The sequence below is a fragment of the Podarcis raffonei genome, chromosome 7 (assembly GCF_027172205.1).
Source record: "Podarcis raffonei isolate rPodRaf1 chromosome 7, rPodRaf1.pri, whole genome shotgun sequence".
Taxonomy (NCBI): Eukaryota; Metazoa; Chordata; class Lepidosauria; order Squamata; family Lacertidae; genus Podarcis; species Podarcis raffonei.
In genome coordinates this window covers 10,901,764-10,927,323 of record NC_070608.1, presented here as the reverse complement: position 1 = coordinate 10,927,323, position 25,560 = coordinate 10,901,764, and the positions used below count along the sequence as shown (strand labels likewise).

The window sequence follows — 25,560 nt, the reverse complement described above, 5'->3', positions numbered from 1 at the left end:
GACGCCTCCGCACGAGGCTCCCAGGTCACGGCCAAAGAGGTCAGAGGAGGAGAAGCGCGGCGCGGGCAGCCGCCACTCCCGGTTTCCTCTCGACCGCCTCTACTTGAGTGGAGCGGCAAAAGCTCCGCCACTCACCGCCACCCTCTCCCAAAACACCTCGCGCCGTTCGCTTGCGCAGGCATTTATTGAAACAAAAACTAAAAACCAGCAACCCCCCCCCACCCCATGTCTGGCTATGCCCTCAGTCCGCAGCTTGACCACCCTGCCTTCGATCGGCAGCCGGAAGTGTTCTATAGCACCTCCGCGCCGTGCGGTGACCTGCCCGCTTTGGCTCTTTCCCTCCCTCTGTCGGTGCGTTGGCGTCACGTGACGGTGGCGGAAGGGGAGGGGAAGACGGCGTCTCCTTGCGTCGCGCAGCAGTGACGCGAGCGCGCCGTCGCTGGGACGCGGGAGGCGGGGCCGGGAGGAGACTGGCGATGGGTCCCGCGGAGGAGGAAGAAGCGGGTCGGAGGCGGCGGCGCTGCTGCTGCTGAGGGCCTTCCCTCCGGGGGAAGCGAGAAGGGACGCCGCGCTGCCCCGACGGGGCCTGGTAGCGGCCCGCGGGTAAGGACAGGCCGGAGCCGCCTCGACGGCGGGCAGGCCCCGGAGCGCCGCCTCAGCTGCGGCCTCCGGCGGAGGAGAACCGAGGCCCGCGAAGGGGCTCCCCCTCGCCCGCACCCGCGCCAGGGACCTGCCCCGGAGGCGCCCGCGGGCAGGGGAGGCCGGCCGGCCGGGGCCGCGGAGCGGGGCCTTTCCGGTAGCGGCGCCTCCCGTCCCCCGGCGAGTGAGGCGCTCTAGGCCCGCCCTCGCCTCTCAAGGGAGGCCGTGGGGTGGGGGGAAGCGGCCTGCTCGGTGCTCGCGGAGGGTTTCGAGCCCGCAACTTACGCGGGAGGGAGAAGGAGGGCGGGTGGTTAGCCCGGCCTGCCTCACAGGGTTGTTGTGGGGAAGAAACGGAGAGGAGGACCGCCTTGAGTTCCTTGGGGGAGAAAGGCGGCATAATATCAGTGCAGGCAGTGAGGTGCTACCCGAAGGGTCGTGCCTAAAGCCAAAAGCCGCGTATAGTCAAAATGCGCTGGGTTTTCTTCCCCATGGACACCCACACACCCTTTCCAGTTTCCCAATAAAGAATACAGTGGTACCTCAGGTTACAGACGCTTCATGTTATGGAAATAGTGCTTCAGGTTAAGAACTTTGCTTCAGGATGAGAACAGAAATCATGCTCCAGCAGCGGGAAGCCCCATTAGCTAAAGTTGTGCTTCAGGTTAAGAACAGTTTCAGGTTAAGAACGGACCTCCGGAACAAATTAAGTACTTAACCCGAGGTAACACTGTAATGCACACGTAAGCGAGTGCAAGTTGCAGGGTTACTGTAACCCGAGAGGACTTTGGTAATAGGTGCCCTGAGCAAAGACAGAATTTGGTTTGTGTCCCCCCTTTCATTCTGCGCATGCCCTCAAGTGCCCTATGTGATAGTTTTGCCCCCCATTCGCCCTAAATGAATTCCACTCTTTGTTTAGGGAAGCCCCTCTGCACTGCTCTTTCTTAATTTGTATGCCATGTTCTACTATGTCAAAGGCAGTTTTTCGTTTTTATCTTAAAGATGGTTTTCATTTTTTAAAAAGAATAAATGTTAAGTGGCTGTGATAGTTCTGGGACTCCCAGAAGTATTTTTTTTTGTTTTGCATAAATATATATTTGTGGGAAATTTCATCTGGCCAGAGGCTGTGTAGGTGGCCGTGAATTTAGCCACATACAATTGGAGTTGCAGCCAGAGAGGTATTGGGGGTTATTAAAAACCAGGCAGAATAAAATAAGGAAGGATTGTTTATTAGAAAGAGGATCTCTATTAAAAAAAATTAAAATTAAAGCGTGCATTGTCACTTATCCCTAAAGAGCGTTTTTAACAGTGGAGTTTCCTTTTTAGCTTGGATGATTTTTGCACAAATTGACATAGGTAGAAAGCCAATGTCTGAAATATGGGCTAATTTATAAACATACACTGCTTTTTTCTAAAGCACATTTGGGACTTAAGTTCAAGTTGGTAGGGACTGTGGTTTTACTTGTCGTAGTTCTTAGGCCAGGGCAAGGGTGAGAATGTTACATTCAATAAAGAGTGGGGCTGTAGTCTTTTCTTTCTTTTTTGAGGACAAGGATTATGGCTCAGTGTTAAGATATTTTTCTTGCATGCAGAAAATTCCAGGTTCGATTCCTGGCTCCTGCTCCATCTCTGAAACCCTAGATAGCTACTGCCCATATATACAATAGTGAACTAGATTGAGCAAATTTCTGACTTGGTATAAGACAACTTCCTATGATCCTTGTGTCTAGAAGTCTTTGCCCTTAGTATCAACTGGGACCTGGAGATCACTGGTTGCCATGACTCCTTAGGTAACACATAGTGGAGTTTGGGTTCCCAGGAAAACTGGGTTCTGCTGACGGTTCTGCTGAACCCTCTGAATCCAAGTTCCTACATGATCTTCTGTGGTGGACTCAGAGGACTACGATACCTTCTGAGTGCTTGCACCATTCCAACTAAGTCATTGACACAGTAACAGTTCAGTGAAAGATCTTGCTTAGAGATACATACATTTCAACTTTTGCCCATTCTGTTGAGTTAAGTGCAACCTTCTGCCACGGGAACCCTTTCTGTGGCAAGCTGGTTTAATATGTATGGGATTGTATATGCAGTAGATAGCAAGCATTGGAGAGTGACATGTATCAGTTCTGAGGCCCCCTAAGCAGGCGAGGTTTGTGTTCTGCATTCAGTTTTTTGAATTGATAAAGATAATAACACCATAGTGTAAACTCATGTGGTTTCCTGCTTTAAGAAATACACTAGTTAAGTGGGCATTACATGATTGCCCTATCACTAGCCAGCAGACTTTAGGAACTAATCAGTGCTACAGTTTTTGGGTTAAGACTGCAATCTGTCACCCACTCACCTTGGTGTAAGCCTCATTATCTTCATCTGGACATTTGAGTAAACATGCATAAGATTATGCTTTTAGTGTTCGATTTGCTGCTTTTTTAACTGCGAGCCAACTGTCTAAAGGACAAATACAGGAATATCACCTTAAACAATATTTTCTGTGGCAGTAACAGCTTTTATTTATTTTTGTTTCTACAGCTAAGGGGAGAGAGGAGTAGAAGCTGTCAAGATGAGCAGAAAGCCTCCAAATCGTCCTGGGATCACATTTGAGATTGGTGCTCGTTTGGAAGCACTTGATTACCTACAAAAATGGTATGGAAGTTGATTTCAGTGCCTGGTTTACATCAGAAATTATTTCACACGTAATGCATGATGGATGTGCCTTGAACTTCTGTTTTCATTTATATGCATTTTCATTCCTTTTTTAATAAACTAACTTAAAATATGGTCACTTCTTCCAAAAAGAGTTGTTAAGGTACCGGGACAATTTGTGAAAAGAACTTGTTTAGAAAATAGTTCTTACAACTAAAATAAGCCACATGTTTACATGTTGGTTGATTGTTTTAAAGTGCATTGGTGGATTCTGGTATCACATAAAGGTGTTTTATCTCTCCTATGAGAGATTCCTTACTAGCAATTCAGCAAATAACACTTTTATACCCTGACACTAGATAATAGGCAATATTGATGTATATGGACAATGAGATTTGATAGGGTTGTATCTGGAATCATTAGCTTGGTAGACTGAAGTTATTAGAGTTGCACTGAAGGTGGCATGTTGGAAGATTTGGAGCTGCCCTTGAAGATCACCCAGGAACTACAGCTGGTGAATAATAATGCTGTCTGTCTCCTAATGAAATATGGGAGATGAGTGGTTGTTCAGCCTGTGTTGTACCAGTTGCACTGGCTTTCTGCTTGTTTCCTAGCCCAATTTGTAGTCCTGGTTTTAACTCTTAAAACTAGACAGCCTGAAGCTCACAACCCAGATATTTTGTTTCTCTGTGCCATCTGCAGTCTTCAGATCAGGTTCTACTTCAGTGTATTAGTTGAGGTCAACCACGATGATTGCCCTGAGACTTTGGAATGTGTCCTCAACCCCTGACAAATTCCCTTCCCTTTCTGCCTTTAGGAGGGGGTTGTTTGTTTATTTATTAAGATACTTTTAACATAGCTTCTCATAACATTGTTGAGGCAGTGTACAAAAAAACCCCCAACATTAATAAAAACACAGTGCAATAAAATAGCTGTGGCTGTAAATTGGCAGAAATTAAATAGATCAGATATTGGAACTAAGCAGCAGGAAGGGTCTGGTTTGCAGGAATTTTCTTATTTGTATAGTATAAAGGATTTGTTGATTTTCGTAGGCTTGAGTATGGAAACAGAGGTCTTTAATAAAATCTACTTACATATATGTTGGATACCAGCCCTTTAGATTTTTTCTTCAGTGTTACATTAACATCAAAGGGGGGTGGCAACGTGCAGTCGGGGAAACAAGCATGGTAGTTATGCTCCATCACTGTTTCCAGTGTTCTAAGGTATGTGGGGGATTAGTGGGAAGCTATCTCCCTGCTTCAGAGCTTCACCCTCCCAAGTAAGAGGGCAGTGGGGGAGAGCTGGTGTGCTCCCTTCCTTAGCAGATTGGCACTGTTGAACGATGCCCGAAGAGGGCTATTCTGGTTTTTTATAAACAGTTACTGATGTGCCTCCCTTGGACTGCCTTATTCTTGGGAGGCCCAAGTCACTTGGATGACGCCTCGTCTTTTCTCCTCTTCCTACCTACAAGGTTGAAGCTCAGTGGTACAGCATCTCCCAGGTCCCAGGTCCAATCCCTGACATTTCCAGAGAGGGCTGGGAGAGGCTCCTCTCTGAAACCCTGGAAATTTAGTCCCAGTCACCAAGGACAATACCAGGCTAGATGGAACAGTGGCCTGACTTTGTATTAGGCAAATTCCTGTTCTCCATCTCCCTGTGTGACTTTAGAAGTAACCACATTTTGTTAATTATCTGTAGTAATATAGTGAATCAGGAGCGACAGTTTTATAGAAAGTCGTAAAAACCTATGGATAATTGCAGCCACTTGCATCACAAGGTAAAGTGGTAAAGAAAATCTATGTGATCTCAGGAATGTCCCTTGGATTACTTCAGAATTAAGCTGCAGTATCACTGTGTTCTCTATCAGAAAATTCTTGAGATGCATTTAATTCCCTGACATAGAGCGAAGTGACTTTTGCGGGGAGTAAGAACATACTGCTTTGAAGTGGCACATGTAAGAGATATATGAAATAAAGTTGGTTCTTATGCACTCATGAGAGTTTACCTTATGAAATATGTGGAACTTCTTAGTTATAGGGTTCTAATGCAGAAATATGCTTCGGCAGGTGACATTAGTTGTGGCATCTCGTAGATTGAGTGCTTTCACCAGGCATCCTACCTGTTGCCCAGTTTGCTTTTTTTTGGGGGGGGGGGTTGTTTTTGTACCAGTTTGAAGCCTTTTAATTTCCCAGGCACTCAAAGATGCACTGTGGTTGTTTTACGGTTTCTGATGGATTATATTGATTGTAGTTGATGCTTTTGCAATTTCATATTGATTTTATTGTATGTCTCTTAGTTTTTGCTGTTCTAAAATGTACATGGAGCTGCGAGTTTTATGCCGATGGGTGTCTTATAAATTTACTAAGTAACTAATTATGTTGGTGTGTTTACCCTTTTGAAACAAAGTGGGAATGAATGATATTGCTTCCTGAACAGTTTACCCCCTTGCCTTTAGTAATTTCTGCCATTGCACTGAGAAACAAATAGCATACTACATATTTGCTTATCTTTTGCAGAGAGCTACCACAGACCTCTAGATACTCAAGATTCAATCTTGTGATAGATTAATGCACAGCTCATAGTTGACATGGCATGTTGACCATGAGAGATTTGTTTATAGAGTTTTGTACCTCAGCTTGCAAGTTCTAAACCACATCAGGCCCTTCCAAATTCTTTAAGTGCCCTGCAAAGGCTCTGCTTTCCCCTCACCTTTCTATGCTTTTCTAAACCACAGAGCCTAGGGCTTGCCGATCAGAAGGTCAGCGGTTCAAATCCCTGCGACGGGGTGAGCTCCAGTTGTTCAGTCCCAGCTCCTGCCCACCTAGCAGTTCGAAAGCACATCAAAGTGCAAGTAGATAAATAGGTACCACTCCGGTGGGAAGGTAAATGGCGTTTCCATGTGCTGCTCTGGTTTGCCAGAAGCAGCTTAGTCATGCTGGCCACATGACCCGGAAAACTGTCTGTGGTCTAACACCGGCTCCCTCAGCCAGTAAAGCGAGATGAGCGCCGCAACCCCAGAGTCGTCCACGACTGGACCTAACGGTCAGGGGTATCTTTATGCTTTTCTAGCTTGCCTGCTCACTTCACCAGTCTTGGATACTATGTTTTTCTACTGCAGGTTGTGTTCATGGCTGTACACGCACGAGTGGAAAGGATGTCTGCTCATGCAACAGGACTTCACCTTCCTCTCCTTTCCCCTACATACCTCCACACATCCTTAAAATTACTTTGGAGAGTTGAGGGGGATCCTCAGGGTTAGATTTTGGAGGCACATGTAGGACTGCAGGGGGAAGGAGTTCTCTTGCACAAACAGAAGTCCAGCCATGCAATATTGGATTCTGCCCTGCATGTGTGGACACGCCATCTAGGACATGCCATCTAGCTCAGTACATCAGGCTGGAATGTAGCTGTTATACCAGGGGTGCCCAAACAAAGGGGGGCAGATTTGATGAACTGAAGATGCGTGAGGGCCATTGAGCTTTTTTAAGGATTTTACCCCGGGACATATACTGTCACGGGGGCCGGATTAGGCCCCCGAAACGGACTTTGGACATGCCTATGTTACACAGTTAATTTGAAGTGTTTCTGTAGAGTAGAGGGTTAATTGTGTTGAAGATCCTACTAAAAGTAAATCTGTTGGACATGAGCGCTTTTCGGTAGGAAAGGACCCATGACCATAAATAATTTTGGATAGATTTCTCATATGCTTTCCTATCGAAGGATCTTCTAGGGACAGTCAATTTTCCCTTGCTGTGCATATTTTACTGTTCTAATTTTATGCTTTAGGTTATGATCGGTGTCATTTTAAAATCCTTAGACAGATGGAAGTTTCTACCTTTTTCTCTTGGTGTATCATCACTGAAGTACTCCCCCATCCTCTACAGTCCATTTCAATAAGATTTGTTTCATTGTTAACGCTACAGCTTTGTGAGATGTATAATGGAGCTGGCATGAAAAGGTGCCTCCACCCTACCTTGTGAATGAGAAGGAAGAGAGTTTGCTGTGTAGCCCACTAAAGTTCCTACTGTGTAAAAACAAAGGGGGGTGTCTCAAAATGTTGGGGTTGAATTTACTTTGCTATTCAACTGTTATGCCCAGTGTTGGACTTGCGATTCTTAGACTAGGAGCCAGTTCTTTTTGGTGTCTCTTATCTTTACAGTTTGTTTTTCTTTGATTATAAACCACATAGCACATTTTGTTTTAAAAGGAAACATTAACGTAAAACAATTCAGTTGAAATAAATCCTTGCTTATTTACTAAGGTTGCTATCCTAACCTCACTTAGCTGGAAGTAGATCCCAGTGAATTCAATAGGACTTGCTTTTGAGTAGATATGGTTAATACTGTGCTGTTAATACCTTGAATAGATATCTATGTATTGCTTCCAGGGGAAAAAAATCTGGTTTTCTCACATATCAGGTGAATGGAAGCTCCTATGCCCAAAGCCTCTTGCATGCTTTTGTTTTCTCAAAATTCATTTACTACTTTATTTGCTATTTCATTTATTTACTACTACTACCTATAGGTTGATTTTATTTTTATACTGAAGCATCAGCTAAACTTAGTTATGTGGTTTGAGTGATTCAGTCAATACCATCAGATTCTCTGGAGGTATAAGCCTCCTTTCCGTCCCCACACTTTCTGATCTTGGAAACAATTTGTGGAAACAGTACAGTGGAACCTCTACTCACGTACAGAATCAGTTCCCGATGTCCGTTCGTGAGTCGATCCATACTGTGGTTAAAACTAGGAGCCTTCCCAAACCCGCTGAAAGAGGCGGTTATTAAACCGCTTCTTTAAAAAACATATGTGGACCTGGTCAATATGGCCAGCTATCAACCAGTCTCAAATTTTCCATCCCTGGGCAAGGTGATTGAGCGGGTGGTCGTTGAACAACTCCTGGCACGCCTGGAGGATACGGACCATTTGGATCCCTTCCCGCTGGGATCCAGTCCTCATCATGGGACTGAAACTGCCTTGGTCGTCCTGGTCGATGATCTCTGGTGGGTTAGGGATACAGGTGTAAGCTGTTTCCTAGTTCTGCTGCATCTCTCAGCGGCCTTTAATACCGTCGACCATGACATCCTTTTGAACTGTCTAGAGGAGCTGGGGACACTGTTATGCAGTGGTTCCACTATTTACTCCTGCAGCTTCCTGCAGCCAGCATCGCGGAAGGCGTTCCCCACTCTGCTCCGCACTAGTTTATTGAGGCGCACGGGAGCCGACCGAGCAGGCAGCGGGGGTCCATGGGCCGGTTAAACGACCCCATGGGCTGCTTGTGGCCCATGGGCCTTGTTAGGATATTTCCGTTCCACCTTAAAAGGGAGCAGGTTGTTTGTATAACAGCCTGCGTAATTTCCTGTCTCACAGGATGTTTCTGTTGTCTGTTCCTTTCGTTTTCTGCTGTTTTGCCTGAGCAGTCGGAGCAGACGGTCATGTCTTCTCATGTTCTGACCTACGCTGAATAAAACTGTAAATATGCAGTTCTGCTCTCATGCTTGTGCAACTTTTGCTGTGTGAATTCTGCTGATAGAGTGTGCACTAAGCCTGAGGCTTAGTGTCGCTAAATTGCTGGTACTGCGTGACTACGGGAGGTCGATGGATCGTCCGGCACCGAGCTTGGGGGCTCAGATGGACTTTATCTCCCTGGCAGTATCCCAACAGGCCTTAGGTTGCCAACCCCTGGTCTAGAATGATTTATAGTCCAACAGGCTCTGGGGGGGCATCACATTATTTACTTCTGTTCTACATAATTCCAGTGAAGAAGTGTTATTAGACCCAATGTTATTTATTTATTTATTTATTTACTTGGGTATTCATAAACCACATATTCGAAAGAAATTCCGTGTATCTGTGCACACTCATCTATTGAATATGTTAAGAAGAGGAGTGAAAAAAACATCCCCTGCACAGGTGGAGCTATGTGTAGGATATAGTTTGTTAAGTATTTTTAGGCGCCGGGCGGGGGTGCGACTGGTTTCAACAGCAAAGAAATAGCTTCTCAGGATATTCCAGAAGCTGACTATGGCTGTATGGAGGGTTGTTGTTGGGTTATTTTTTTAGTTTAAATGAATGAGGTCTAGTAAGATGGAGTGACTTTTGCACAAGGAGCAGGGAGTTATTGAAGTCTATGCCATTTTAGGGAATTGGGATGGCTGGATGTTGAGGCTGGGTGTGCTTGTTATCATGTATTTAATAGATTTGTTTACCTGATTCCTGGATCTCTAAATCGTGATAAGTTAGGATGCAGTTTGGTTGTAACTTTTTCTGGCCAAGATTGTTGTAGTCCTTAGTTACCCCACCTGTAAAAGGGATAAAATGATTTATGCACTAGAAAGGTGGTTGTCTGAATAAATAACTCTGTTAAAGGAAGATAGTAAATAAATAATAGGCTTACTGTAAATTTTAAGAAGGCAGAACTGAAATATTCTATAGTGTAAAGTCTTGTATTCAATCTTACATAAATATAGGCTTATAGCTAGTCTCCTGATTGCTTATGGTTTGTAAGATTCAGCACAGAGTAGCCCGGAAGATAAACTTAATTCATTTTCTTCCATTTGCAAGCCACATAGAGTTAACATTAGGGTGTGTTGGCACGTTGACCAGTAAAAGTCTTGTGGGGCAGTGACAGTTGTACACCAATCCTGGCATACAACTTGATATTTACAAAATGACATCTTAGTTGCTTTGTCTTTTTCCATCCTTGCTAATTTGATAGCTCAGAAGAATCCTAACTACAGCATGAATACATCTCAATAGGCAACCTAAAATGCTGGGGTGGTGGTAGTTAGGGGAGGAAGTCTGAGTAACATCAAGAGGCTGAGCCTTTTCACCCGTCCTTTCCCGCTCATCTGCCATGGAGCCTGATATGCTGTTGCCTTGAAAGGGTGTTGGGAGAGAGACGAAGGAATATCAAGGGGCTATGCATGTTGTGGTTTGAGGGAAGACCGGTGGTTTGTTCATCCTAGGTGAGAGATGGTGAAGTGACTGAGAGAGGAGTCCCAGGTAAAAGCTGGGATGGAGACTGCCAGCTATAGAGTGTAGATTAATTGTGGAGGAGCCCCCTCCGCCCTTGATACAGCCTCCTTAGTGAAATAAATTTGTATACGATCTTGTTTGTACTCTATTTTAGTTCTGTATTACACCACAGCCCTGTACAGTAGTACCTCAGGTTACAGACGCTTCAGGTTACAGACTCCGCTAACCCAGAAATAGTCCCTCGGGTTAAGAACTTTGCTTCAGGATGAGAACAGAAATCTCGCAGTGGTGGCAGCGGGAGGCCCCATTAGCTAAAGTGGTACCTCAGGTTAAGAACGGTTTCAGGTTAAGAACAGACCTCCAGAACAAATTAAGTTGGTAACCCGAGGTACCACTGTACATGTTTTCTCAGAAAAAAAACCCCATACACTTCAGTGGGACTTACTCCCTGGTCAGTGTGTATGGGATTGATTCCATGGGTTTTTCTCTGTCTCCTGATTAGTTTTCATTTGATATATATTTTTATATTGCTTTATTCTTGTTTTAGCTTGAGATTTCTTGATAGTATGTGTTGAATTAATGACATTTTTTCTGGCTGCTGCTGATAAATATTGATATTTGTAATTGTTGGTCACAGTTTGAATTTCATCGTCTGTATTGTTTATTGCTGCTGATGTTCAGTATGTTGTAAACCACTTTGGGCAATATCTTGTGGAACAGTAGCAGACACATTTCACACACATCTGTAAGACATTCTTGCTAACAAAAAGTAAAGGTTTTGCACTCACTACCTTTGATGTCAGTACTATGGTGCATCAGATGTTTTGCAAGTATAAAATATTTCCTTTAGGAACCTTAGACCTGACATACATGATGAATATGGAAGGAAATTACCCAAATATATGTATGTGTCAAGACATCATTGAGAAACACCTTTTTATTGTCAGGGATGTTCTGCTTCAGGGGTTTTTTTGCACCTGTGATTAAAATTTTTCAGAAAGTAGTATCTTAAGAGATGCTTTATGGAAATATTAGCACATCTTTGTGTAATTCTAAAAGTTTGCATAGGCAAAAAAGTAGAATTTGCATAATTCCCTAAGATACACAGGGCTGGTCCACACGTCCATGTACATCTGCTAATTAGCAACTAAAAGTTTGAACCCACTCCATTGAAAAATACTGCTGTAAAACCATTGAATCACATATTTTTACTTAAAATGTTAATGCTTTCTAGACAGCATGGTTGTTTAGCAATGTTAATCTTCCACAATATTATTGCAACATTTGTTTCCATCTATTGCCAAGCGTGTTTGTTTTTTTAAAGGCTTTCTATGCTGTGGCTCATTTTTGATATACATACATACAGCTTATTAAGCTGAAATGTAAATGAACTTTCTACCCTGAACTCTTGTTTTCCTACGTCGCCTTCCATCCTCCTTTCTTAGTGTACTGTATACCTAACTGGGTAAATTAAGCGCAGTTTTCTGTTACGTCTGAACTGGTAAACTATGGCTACTAGTTTTTGACAAATCAGGGTTTGAAATCAGAGTTTGGAATTGGTTTTAGGGCCAGGTTCTGAACCTGGTAACTGTATTTCCCCTGTTCTCATGTAATGGCAAACTACCTAAGAACAGCCCTGTTGGATCATATTTAAGGCCCATTTAGTCCAGCATCCTGTTTTCACAATGGTGAACCAGATGCCTATCAGAAGCCCTTAATCAGACACTGAGTTTAACTGCACTCTTCCAGCTAATGATTCCCACCAACAGGTGCCTGTACAGAGGCATACTACCTCTGTCTGTGTAGGTACCACATAACCATCATGGCTATCCAGCATTATGCTTAATTGAAGTACAGTCGTACCTTGGTTGATGAATTCCTTGCAAGCCGAACGTATTGGCTCCCAAATGCCGCAAACCTGGAAGTGAGTGTTCCGGTTTATGAACGTTCTTTGGAACCCGAATGTCCGGTGGGGCTTCCTTGGCTTCCGATTGGCTGCAGGAGCTTCCTGCAGCCAATCGGAAGCCGCACCTTGGTTTCTGAACGTTTTGGAATTCAAATGGACTTCCGGAACAGATTCCGTTCGACTTCCGAGGTACGACTGTATTCATTTACATTGAGTGAGGGCAGAGTGGAAAGATCCATTGATATTATGGCTTAGTAACACCACTGAACCATTGTAGCATTTTCCCACTGTTAGCACTGTATTGTGAATCTCTGATTCAAGCCATGGCCATATTTATGAGACTACGGCTATAGTCCTAACCCCACTTACCTTAGAGCAAGTCCCATTGAATAAAACAGGACTGACTTCTGAGTAGACATGGTTAGGATTGTGCTTTGTATGGGCTACACATATTTAGCTATTGCAGTCATCAGTGTTACAGCTACTCTGGCTGTGTTCTTGCTTTATTTAGTTGGATAGTTCTTTGGGGTGGAGAAATAAAAGAGATAGGGATAGGCTGTATTTGTTCTGCAACCATTTACCATTTCTTCTGCAACCATTTAGAGCTAACCTGTATAGCTAATTAGTGCATGTTTCTACCTGTAATTTCAGAAACTTTCTGATTGTACAAAAATGTTCTGAATATTTATGCTACCAGTAGTATTTGTGTTGGATGCATTTGATGGGGGTGCAGCTAGTTGTGTAGATCCGGGATGTATGATGTATGATGCCTTCCATTTTGAATTACTGCAGTTTCAGCCTGAACTCTTTTAACCATTCATATGGAAAACGATATGCGCAGCCAAACAGGCCTATGAGTCTTTAGTCCGTTGAAATACAGAGGTTATAACCTGCCAAAACAGCATCTTTTGTGTTGTTTCTTGAAGGTATCCTTCACGCATTGAGAAGATAGACTATGAAGAGGGGAAGATGCTTGTCCACTTTGAGCGCTGGAGTCATCGTTATGATGAATGGATTTATTGGGACAGCAATCGGTTGCGACCCCTTGAACGGCCATCGCTGAGGAAAGAGGGTCTGAAAGATGATGATGAATTTATTGTAAGTGTTTATCTCTCCCCTTATGAGAATATCTTCATATGGAAGTCTTGGGTCATAATAATAAATATGCTTTCATGGAAAGCAGAGAAATAAGTAGATCTTCCATATCGTTTGTTCAGGTATTTAAGTTCTCTGTATAATAGCATTGAATACATTTTCAGTCATGTTAACACACTATTTTCTTAAACCTTTTAAAACAGGATTTTCAACCTGGAGAAGAGGTTCTAGCTCGTTGGACAGACTGTCGATATTATCCTGCAAAGATTGAAGCAATTAACAAAGAAGGTATGTATAATTTAGCCTACTGGCTTGAACCAAAAGTTCATCTGATCTACTGTTCCATTTCCACAAGTGCTTTGTTGGGTTTTAACTTGAAGTCACTACATCCAGTATTCATTGGCAGACATTATTTCCACCCGAGATATACATGCAGCAATCACACTTTGTCTGAAAATGGAGTGCATCTTTGGTTAATCCTTCCCACCCTTTATGGAAGGTGACTGTTGTTAGCAGTTGCTGGCCCCAAATTTGTAATGAATTTAATAATAGAATCCCAATAAAAGAAATGTACTTTCATCTTTTTACATGAATGAATGTAAAATCCAGGTAATTTGTGATTGCACTCTGCAAATCTTATTTGGGTTGCATGTCTGAAAAATTCAAGAATTCACAATCCTGGATTTGTCACTGGACTGGTTCATGCATAATGCTAAACCATGGTTTGCTTATCCCAAAGACAGTTAAACCATGGCTTCCTTCTCCCAAATTTCATTTTATTGCTGATCTTGCCTGTTTAATGCTGCTATGGTTTGGCAATTGAAATTTTATTTCCTGAAATTTCATTTCATCGCTGATCTTGCCTGTTTAATGCTGTTGTAGTTTTGGTATATGAGGGACGCGGGTGGCGCTGTGGTCTAAACCACTGAGCCTCTTGGGCTTGCTGATCGGAAGGTCAGGGGTTCAAATCGCCATGACAGGGTGAGCTCCTGTTGCTCTGTCCCAGCTTCTGCCAGTCTAGCAGTTCAAAGGCATACCAGTGCAAGTAGATAAATAGGTACCTCTGCGGTGGGAAGGTAAATGGCAGTTCCATGTACTCTAGCTTCAATCATGGTGTCCCATTGTGCCAGAAGCAGTTTAGTCCTTCTGGCCACATGACCTGGAAATCTGTCTGTGGACAAACGCCGGCTCCTTTGACCTGAAAGCGAGATGAGTGTTGCAACCCCATAGTCACCTTTGACTAGACTTAACCGTCCAGGGGTCCTTTACCTTTAGTTTTGGTATAGCACCATGTGACATCTCTGAGGTGGTGTGCTAATATGCAGCTTCAATTTTACTTCCTTATCTCCATATCATTCTTTTTCTAGGAACCTTTACTGTACAGTTTTACGATGGAGTGATTCGGTGTCTTAAACGAATGCATATAAAATCTATGCCAGAAGATGCCAAAGGTCAGGTAAGTGAACATCCATGTTAGATTATCACTACATATTATTTATTCATATTCTGCTTAATTGCCAAAGCAGCTTCTAAGCCGTATAAATCCGATTGTGGAAAATATAAATCACACCCCTTCACTCTTGATTCATCTATCCAGCGTGATCAGACCCTCCAGATTCTGTATTTCCAGTTACTTGTTTGCCATCCACAGATGGAAAGTGAGGAAACTATGTTATCCCACTAACCAACTATTAACCACTCTGGTTGAAGTCTGCAAGGTGGTTCACATCAGACAATCCTTAGAATTTAGCATTTTGATTAGAAGGGCTCTTTCCTTGCTTGCCATTGTGTGACTTTAAAAAAAGTTCCCAGTTTTCATGTGGAAGGCCATTGTTTCTTGCTAGGCAATTTCTGACATTTGGTTCTCCTTCCTTATGCCTGGCATTTTCAGCAGGCAGATGGTTCTCACACATAGCTGTCACATGGAGAGGAAATCTCCGCCGTGGTTCTACCTAGAATTCTTCATCTAGAAGAGTCAAAGAAGGAGCATAAGCCTTCCAGCCTGCCACATTTGCTTGGAGATTGCTAGGGAATACTAATCCTGAAGAGGATCTGATTTGTTGCTTGGTTTAGAAGTGTGCATGACATTGGTCTGCAGATACAGTATCCGCACAATATATTTCTCCTTCTTTGCTCTCCTTGGATTTCTGCTGCCTGTCATGGTAGATGTGGACACTAGGATATGTTCTAGTTGTGGTTATTGAAGTTTTGCCTACCTATGTAGAACTACAGTTTGCCAAGACCAGAAGGTCTACACAGGCATTCAAAAGTACAACAAGGTTTAGATTAGCTGTAGCCCACTGGTATAGAGCAGTCCCTTTTCTTTCCCTGTCATGCCCAGTCCAAAGATCATAACTGTACAGGTAAAGAAAGACCTCTGTTTGAGACCTGTAAGAGCAGCTGCCAATCAGAATAAATAAAAATTGTGCCAGATAGATCAATGATATGACTTGACACGAGGCAGCTTTTTATCTTCATATCTAGGTTTTGAACTTATGCAGTGCTCTAAGAATGAACTGGGTTGTTGTTTTTTAATGTGGGCCTTCAAGACACTGTGGAATATTTCCCCAGGAAAGTGGAAATTTTGCCTGCTCAGTTGCATAGCTACAGCAGTAGACATTGCTTGGGAAATGAAGGACCAATCTTCCTTGGGATGGGTAGAGAGAGCGATTCAGTGTTTGCGTTCTGGGGTTTTTCATTTTTATTATTGGTTAGTATTTTCATGGTGGCATTTTTAAGATGAGCAAAGCTAGGTTCATTTTGTTTCTGAAGCACACTTTAGAAACTTCACTTTGTCTACAATGAACTATGGGGCTGAGCTTTCCAATAAAATATGTCTTTGTAACAAGCAGAAAGTTAAACACCGTTTGTCATCGCCCATTTTTTGAGTACAACTGACTTTTTGCTCTGATGTGATTAATGGAATGATGTCCATGCAGCCAAACTGCAAACCTAAAGTGGGCAAAGAAGGAATTTCCAGGTGTCTTTCAGATACAGTGTTTTTTAATGCGTGCTAAAAAAAAAGAAGGAAGAAAGCTAGAGAGTTTGTACTTCCCACCTATGCTTTCTCTGCAGAATGGGGTCCCTTCTTAAGCATAACAGCACAGGAATTTCAAATGGTTGCCAGCAGTCCTGATGCAGGGACTTCCGTTTCATCAGGATTGGCTTGACTTTAAAATCTTAGCATAGAATGAGTCATGATGATGTGCAGTCTCCCCCAAGTCTTTTGCATATATAAGGAACCACTTACAAGTTCTTTGAGTTATCCCTTAAGCAAAACTTGATAGCTATTTAGAAGTGTGAAGAGTGCCTCTGAGAAATTTTGTTAACACTTAGCAAAAGTCTCTTGGATCCTCAGGGCATTCCTGATCTGTTTAGTCTGTGGAGAAGCCTTCAAATTTCATTTTAGATTATATTTGAGGAGCAACTGTACTGCATCCATATTGGGAGTAGTTTAGATGTTGCCCCCACTAGTCACTCACCCCCTCTCCCTGACATACAGTGGTGCCTCGCAAGACGAAAATAATCCGTTCCGCGAGTCTCTTCGTCTAGCGGTTTCTTCGTCTTGCGAAGCAAGCCCATTGACGGATTAGCGGATTAGCGCTATTAGCGGCTTTTAGCGGATAAGCGGCTTAGCGGCTTAGAAAAGGGGGGGGGAGGGGAAAAAACCCGCAGGAACTCGCAAGACATTTTCGTCTTGCGAAGCAAGCCCATAAGAGATTCGTTTTGCGAAGCACCTCCAAAACGGAAAACTCTTTCGTCTAGCGAGTTTTCCGTCTTGGGAGGCATTCGTCTTGCGGGGCACCACTGTACTTTATTCAGTGGACAGATCTCATCTTAGATTCCCCGCAGTGAAGCGCTTAACGTCGGTGTCAGGTCTTGTGTTTTTAGGAGTATAATATGGCACTTTCCCACAAAAAGATTGAAGCTTATTTGGTTTCCATCCAAAAGTGCCGCTGCTGCTCTGGGAGAACTTCACCCAAACCAGCAGAGCGAATGGTGGTAGAGGCAGCAGCACTGAGCAAGGGGATGAGGTCAGAGTTGAGCAGCACCCATTTTGAGGCAGGATTCTGGAAATGTTCCATAGTTCAAACATCTCTTGAACATCACGGGATGTCAAAATAATAGCTCCTTGTATTTCACGTGCATCTGTGCAATGTAATGTTGGCTGCATTCCTCAGTTGTAGGTTGTGAACCATTGTCTTGGCAAACCGGTGTGGTACAATTGCATGGGCCCCCAATGCGTAACAGAGGAAAATAGCCACTCTTAGTTTTTGAAAACATGTGGTCAAAACAAGGCTTTCTGTTCTCGAGAATGTGCTCCATCTTAGATGCACGTGTGATCTGCACAGTGGTAGAGCCACCATCAATAAAAATGTTGTTTATGCGTAATGTGTTATCATCATAGAGCTGTGGGAAATTTTAAACGTGAAGTAAGCCCATATTGTAAAATAATGCAGGGTGCAACTAGCCTTAGCAAAAAAGTTATTGAAGGAGTAGGGCTTTTAAATGATTAGGATGTGGCCCAACAGCGCGAAACTTGTATAAAAGAAAACCAGCAGGAGAAGTTGGACAGAATGCCTTTCAAATCATTTTGTGATGGAGCATTTCAGATAGATAAACACAGCAAAATTTTGTTTTTGCTATGTTGTCAAAAATACTACTTTTCTGTCTAATGTTTTCAACTTGCAGCTTCGTATCATTTAGTTGCAATATGGAAATGAAATGGCAAATGTACCACCACTAGATACATTTGTGTCCAACAATATGTATGTATCCAACAGAAATGGGGGGTTTTTTTGGAGCAAACTTCGTTGGGTGTAGTGTCTGAGCCTTTAAAACTGCATGCTTATGCATTTCAGTATTCACTTTTAGATTCCTCACCTATTTTCTCTCATTTCAATCTCAGAAATTTTCTTGCATTTGATTGAGAGCAACTACATGAGTGATACAACAATATGCACATAGATATATAAGCCACCAATTAACAAAAATACTATGCGTTATTAAAATTTCTCTCCCTGTGTTACTTAATGTAGAAGTTGTAATACCTTGTTTTAATTTTGCAGAAGAAAATAGTATTCTTCCAATAGTTTTCTAGCATTGGGGTGCTGTTGATTTTCTGACTTTGGTTGGCCCCAAACCATGACTGGTGGGCGCAGCAAAGTGAATTAACTGCATAGATTTTGCAGGTTATGTTCTTATTTAGAAAAAGATTTAAACTGTTGAGTTTGGAGGCAGATATTATTGAGGGAGGGATATGAGGTCTTATGAAAGATGTGCGCACGGGAGTCTTCTGGTGGAGAGACGTTTATGATAACTTGTCTCTTTCTGTTTCCATGTTTGTGTTTTATCTTCGATATAATTAGGCGCGTGAGTGGCAGCAGATAGCGCCGGAGCTGAGATTAGTGACGGATAACGATCCACATGAAGTGAGTTTTGAGGGACTTGAAGGAGAGGGAGGGCTCTTGGCACACAGGAAACGGAAGCTGAGGAGAAGCCATGAAAACCCGGTTGTGCCAGGACCAGCAGAAGAGGTGACAGTAGGTGGAAAATGAGAGCTGTCAGAGAGGTGGGGCAGAGCTGTGTAGATCCTCAGAAGGTGAGAGCGAGCAGTCCAGTGTTGGTTCAGGTGTGCCCAGGATGGATGATGTTTCAGGTAGGCATAATGTTTCCAGCGAGAACGAAAGCTTCTTGTAGAGGACAAGCATCTGAAAGGTGACAATAAGGTAGCTATCTGTTACTGATGAAACTGTTGGTGGTGGAATGTCGCTCTCTGTTTTGCTTTCTCACTTGTAAAGCTGAAAGGTGGTTCTGAAATGTGCCTCTAGCAAATTTGCTTAGACCACCACAGTGGAGTGAAACTGGTTTGGGCCTGGTCAGTGCCTGGGTGGAGGACCTTGGAACCGCATGCATGCCACCTCGTGCTCCTTAGTGGAAGAAAGGTGGGTTAGGAACGTAAGAAAACGAAATAAAGTAGTAGCTTTATCTTAAGACAAAGGAATTTTGTACAGCCTCTGAGGTTCTGAGATAGTGTTCATGGTTTCCGTGCCTTGCTTACACAGTTTCCTGCACTTTGATTCAACGGTAGCAGCTTTCAGATTTTGCAAACAATCAAAATTATTACATGTAGCTCTTGGCTAGCTGTTTGGGTCACTGGAGATGTCTGGGATGGCGGAGGTAGGAAAGAGATGCTAAGTGGTTGGAGAAATAGATGATCTGGAGAAGTAGATGATGAATTTTGGGTGGTCAGATCATCCAAGCTTTGCAAATAACTGTCAGGAAGCTTGCAGGTTTGCACAATTCTCTACAGAGATTTGCTCCTCAAAAGGTATCTCCTTCCTTACTTTGTGTGGTTGGTCTCCCATTCCAACGCAGCACACAAACTCATTGTAACATTCAAGAGAAGTGTTGTGAATTCATGCTGCTTTTTGGCTACTCTGCCATACATAATTTTGTGTGCGTGTGTGCAGAAGGCAAATATTTGAATATGCAAGCACATTTCTGCAGATGCTTGCATTATAAAGGCACAGGTGCCATAGGTCAGGCTTGTGGCTCCTTGCAGCTTTTTGAGGGGAAACTCTTTGCCCTGCGTAATGCAGCTGTTTTAAAATTCACAGTTGGGGGGGGGAGCATCTAAATTATGAGCATATCTGAATACATTTAATTTTGGAGCACAGATTCTTAATACATAGGTGGGAAAAGCACGTGCAAGATCACTATCACCCACCAGCTGGAATTCCGGACAGTGTTATATAACACATGACCTTTTTCCCTAGCCACTGATAATGGAGTGGAAATGTCCCACAAACTTTCCCACTGCTGTGCTTTCATACAGAAAATAACCCATTTCAGAAAACGCATTGTTTCATAGGATTATGCCTGAGTACTTCTCTACACAATGCATAGTTAAACAAGGCAATTCCCTCCCATGTGATGATAGCTACCAGCTTAGATGAATTTAAAAGGGAATTAGACAGATACATGGAAGATAAGGCTAGCAATGTCTACTAGCCATGACAACCATGTTTCCTATACTGCCTCTGAATACCAGTTTCTAGGAATCACAAGTGTGCAGCTGCTCTCTGGTCCTGCTTGCAAGCTTCCCAGAGGCTGGCCACAATGAGAACTGGTTGCTGTACTAGTTGGGCCTTTGACCTGATCCAGCAGTGGTCTTGCTGCAACCTTATCTGTTCATAACAATGAATGGGTTGCATCCAAACCGAGTTACTGATTGCAGGTCGCATTGAAATCAGTTGGTCAAGTTAGTCATTAATTGGCTTGTTCCATTGATTTCAGCGGAAGCTAAATAAATTAGCCTGGATTCAATTCAGGGGATAGAACACCAGTAAAAATTGGCAGCCCCAAAGGTGTAAGTAATGTTTTTCAGGTGGCTGTCATTGGGAATAATGCATGCATATATAATGTAATTGCACAACTTTTTAGTGCCTTTACAATTTAAACAGTGTAAAGAAATGTTTGTATCGATTTGCCATGTCTTAAAAATATTTACAAGTTTTCCAGTAGAAATAACTGGCAAGCTAAGTTGCAAATTGTTGCAAGCTGAGTTTTTTAAGTATAAAATGTAAGCTACCTTAGGTATGCCTTATTCCCTCCCCCGCCCCTTCAAAAAACAAATTATAGTTCAAATACTTTGGCAATTTGAAAAACTATTGATTTATCCAGCATGGAAAATTAATGCTTGACATTTTTTAGTTCAGTTCACAAAATCAAAGTGAAACCCGATCTCCCACAAACAAATTTTATTTATTTATTTTTAAATTCAGTTCACGTTTGTCCTGAAAAGCTATGCAATAGCTTGCCTATACTCTAAATAGCCTTATGAATATAAGAAGCCAAAATAGTAGTTAAGTAGCCTGTGCCAGTGGACGGTTATAGGCAGCTTTCCAATGACACTTAGATGTATGCCTAAATATGTAAAGTGTGAATGTGACAAATGTGTTGCTGTATAGATATATGTGTCATGGAGCTAGGATTGGCTGTAGGTTCCCTGCCTTAGTGACATATGTGGGTTTTTGAAATAACGCTATGAACAGGTGAGATAAGGTTTTGGTTCCATGGCATCCTGATGTTTACATGCAGATTTAACATGCAGGTACTATCATGCTCTGGATTGATTTTGACATAATCCCACAGGAAATATGTGGCAGCTTCAAACAGTGTGATAACTCTTATCTGAGGGTTAATTACAGTGATTTCTTGTATGCAGATTCACCATGAAACCTTATTGCGGCTGGCCATGTAGGGAAATGGTTATTAGATGACTTTTATCAGCCACCAACTCTAAAGATAGTATAATCTATTTCCTGATTAAACTTGCTATTATAGTGTCTTAACAGTTGTTTCCTTTTCCCAGGTCTTGCATTTAAATGTACATTTTTTTTAATTTAAAGACAGTGGAGATGTGATAAAGCCAAACATTTGCAGGAAGAGGATATGTTAGCAGATTTTTAAGAAGAATGGTAAAGATATGCTGAGTGTGTGTAGCTCCCAAATAAGAGTCTAGGAGCAGGTCTCTCATATAGGTCTTAAAACCTGTAGTTCTAAATAACACACACATCCCACCTGCCAGGAAAACTTATATTTTCCCATCAAGTCGCTTGTTTTCAGTCTTCCTTTCCATTACTAACCTACCCATCTTCTCATCGTTCCAGTATTATGCTCCCCATTCGGAAAATTGTGTCTCAGGATGACTGTGTAGCAAAACACTGAATTGAAAAGAAATGAAAGAACACCAATAAAAGCAGATTTGAATGCTATGGTCTCTGCTTAGAGGCAGTTTGCCACTCAATATCAGTTACTGGAGGGCAACAGCAGGGACGTGCTGTCACTTTCATGCCCTGCTTGTGAGACATATGACAGGCAGCTATAGGAAACGGGGTAGTCGATTAGAAGTGGACTGTCAAGTCTGATTCAGCCTGGCTACTTTTATTCAGAGGTATTTAATTAATAGACTTTAGGACCATAAACATAAATGGTAATTTAGTCTGCCTTCAGTGTCACTCAGATGGCACGAAAATACATATGCTGCCATTCTGTAAAATAGCTCTCATGTGACACAGCTTTAGTTTCGGGAATAAGTGTCTGGAAGGCATGGAATCACTGGCTGTGGTTTGTTTTCCCTATGGTTTGTTCAGCAAACCTTGGGTGCTCTGTCAGATTAGCATACAAGCCACAGCTTATTTCTTCAGAGCTTGGGAAAGTAGCTTGGCAAGCATCTTGAGGTGTGGTAATAAAACAAACTGTGGTTCAGCAACACTGTTCAGTAGTGCCAAACCACAGCTGAAAACAAGCCATGGTTTGTCAGCCAACAAGAAACTATGACTTCATGTTGTCTTTTTTTGCCAGAAATTCATGATTTGCTGGAGCTAGGTTCAGAAATTTAACTAAACTATGGCTTAACATTATGTGTAAAGCAGACTGCTGTCTGCTTTACTTTGCATCTGAAACTTTCTTTGCAAAGCTGATCTTGTGAAGGTGGCAGTTGTAAAATGAAGCTATCTCTTGATGTGGTGTTGGAGAAATAACATGCAGGCAGTTTGTCAGAGATTGAACTCCGTGTGAAATAATCCCACCCATAAAACTTTTCTTTCTTCATTACATGTACTATGGGTACATCCATGTTCAGGCTACATTCTATGTTTATCAAGCCCTTGATTCCAACTTTAAAGATTCTCAGATCTCTGTGGTGCTTGCAGAACAGTAGGTGACGGAACAGAGGAGATGCTAGTTTATCACTAACTGCTCTAGATGTTTTCTTTCAAAGAACAGCTCAAAAGCCTGGGGAGAAATTAAGTCTTGATGTTGCAGTGGGATGCAGTAATATTGCTTTAAGGGAAAACCTAGCTAAATTATCAAAGTATGTTTCTCTTTTTTGAGCACTAACCTTAGCAAATTGAGGAGATAGTTGAGACGATAGAATCATAAGAGATGTTGTTTTGCCTGCAGGACAGGGATGTTTCAGTGGGGGGGGAAACAGAATTTAAATTCTAAATTTATTTTTCCACAGAACATTTTCTTCTTCCTAAATTCATTGCTAACAATAAACATATGCCATTCGCAAATGCAATATTACACAAGTTTGGCAGTTTCAGAACTTATAGCTTTGTTTACAAAATGTGAGAAAACATGCCAAATTAGGACATAAGAAAAATTTCTAAAGCAAGCTGAATATTATCCGACACAAATTACCCTGGAATAGGATTCCCCCCCCCCCAGTTTACAGTTTCTTGAAAATGCACGTCACTGATACAGAAGGTTCTAGGTTCATTCTGAACACTGGTGATGTGAAAGTTCCCCGAGACCCTGCAGAGCTGCTACCAGTCAAAATAGACATAGCTAGGCTAGCTGGACACATAGTCTTACCTGGTAAAAACGTAAAGGTACCCCTGCCCATGCGGGCCACTCGTGTCCGACTCTAGGTTTGTGCGCCCCTCTCACTTAAGAGGCCGGGGGCCAGCGCTGTCCGGAGACACTTCCGGGTCACGTGGCCAGCGTGACGAAGCTGCTCTGGCGAGCCTGCACCAGCGCAGCACACGGAAATGCCGTTTACCTTCCCGCTATAAAGCGGTACCTATTTATCTACTTGCACTTAAGAGTGCTTTCGAACTGCTAGGTGGGCAGGAGCTGGGACCAAAAGACGGGAGCTCACCCCGCCGCGGGGATTCGAACCACCGACCATGCGATCAGCAAGCCCTAGGCGCTGAGGTTTTACCCACAGCGCCACCCGCGTCCCTAGTCTTACCTAGTATAAAGCATCTTTTCTATGTCTTGGTTTGTATAGTGCCAAATTTATAGATGCTTAAGAAATATGAACCTAGCAGTTCGAAAGCATGTCAAAGTGCAAGTAGATAAATAGGTACCGCTCCAGCGGGAAGGTAAACGGTGTTTCCGTGTGCTGCTCTGGTTCGCCAGAAGTGGCTTAGTCATTCTGGCCGCATGACCCGGAAGCTGTACGCTGGCTCCTTCGGCCAATAAAGCGAGATGAGCGCCGCAACCCCAGAGTCGGCCACAACTGGACCTAATGGTCAGGGGTCCCTTTACCTTTTAAGAAATATGATTAGCATCTTTGAGTGCCAGGGAGAAAAACGGCTAAGCTAAACTGGTGTTTTCGGCTTTAAGAGCTGCTGCCACAAACCTCCCCCCCCCCAAAAAAATTTGCTTCTCTCTTCTTTTTTTTTGGCATGAATTTGTACATGCTATATGTTACGTAGCAGCCTATACAAAATATGTGACGGGTATGTATTTGCTTTCAGTTTGCATGGAAAATGGAAAACTCAGTTGAATGCGCAAACCTATAAAAATGCATTTAACATGAAAAACTGTTCCCTTTCTCCCAAGACCCTTTTAGCCACAGTTGGATTTCATTTTGGCCTAGTTCACCCCCTTGTTCTCTCCCTCTTTTCTCCTTTGCGGCGAAAGGACTGGATCGCTCTGGTCAAAGCTGCGGCGGTGGCCGCTGCCAAAAACAAAGCGGGAGTTAAACCTCGGACCAGCGCGAACAGCAATAAAGACAAAGAGGAGAGAAAGTGGTTTAAAGTTCCTTCAAAGAAGGAAGAAACGTCAACCTCAGCAATTGTCCAGGAAGTTCAGAAGAAGGAAGAGCAGCCTACATCCAGTGAGACACTTGGTACAACTAAATTTTTATACATCCTTTCCCACCCTGCCACAGAAAAAGTAGACTGTGTGGGTGGGTGTTAGCAATCTGTCTATTACCTCCCTGGGTGACTTAGATTTATGAAACAGCAACTGCAAACTGTTTAAAAAAATCAGATAAAACTGTCGCACACTTTTGAATCTTCTTTCAGAAATCAGTAAATAAATCTTCTGATGCCTTACTGTGCTGCCCAATATATTTGTGTTTGGGCAAGGTTTTTTGAGATACGACCTTATTCTGTGGTTTCATCTCTTATAAACGCAGGATTCCCTCTAGTGGACGTCCCAAAGATTGCCTTTGCACAGGCAGAGAATGCATTGGCGCACAAGAGGAAAAATAACCTAGGCAACTCATTTCAGGCAAAGAGGGCTCGGCTTAACAAGATCACTGGTAAGCTCTCCTTTAAGACTTGGCATTGTGGCTGCTTTGGCTTTGTTTGTTACAAATATCCATACTTCTCTAAGGTGCTTCATTGTGTGCATGCTCACGTGCTGTGCTTATTTTGCATTGTCAGGGAGCTTTCTAAATCTTTGAAAAGTGAATTGTTCATTGGTTTGATGCTTTCATATCATTCACATAAGGTGCTCATCAAGTGTGTATTAGGAGAGAGTGGGGTCATTTGTATG

The 25,560-nt window shown here is 42.8% G+C and overlaps 1 protein-coding gene across 4 annotated transcripts in view; it reads left to right on the top strand.

Annotated features, from left to right (window-relative positions):
- Positions 1 to 418: 418 nt before the first annotated feature.
- Positions 419 to 25,560, top strand: part of PHF20L1 (PHD finger protein 20 like 1) — a 64,232-nt gene continuing 39,090 nt past the window's right edge. The window contains exons 1-8 of one of the 4 annotated variants that reach the window (XM_053395264.1): positions 419 to 603; positions 3,166 to 3,279; positions 13,089 to 13,260; positions 13,461 to 13,545; positions 14,625 to 14,713; positions 18,627 to 18,689; positions 24,700 to 24,907; positions 25,199 to 25,324. In XM_053395264.1, the coding sequence (XP_053251239.1) occupies positions 3,197 to 3,279; positions 13,089 to 13,260; positions 13,461 to 13,545; positions 14,625 to 14,713; positions 18,627 to 18,689; positions 24,700 to 24,907; positions 25,199 to 25,324 (826 nt within the window). In that variant the 5' untranslated portion in view covers positions 419 to 603; positions 3,166 to 3,196. Of the gene's footprint in view, positions 604 to 3,165; positions 3,280 to 13,064; positions 13,261 to 13,460; positions 13,546 to 14,624; positions 14,714 to 18,626; positions 18,690 to 24,699; positions 24,908 to 25,198; positions 25,325 to 25,560 lie in introns of those variants that run through there. The other 3 variants (XM_053395261.1, XM_053395262.1, XM_053395263.1) reach the window with 3 other exon arrangements.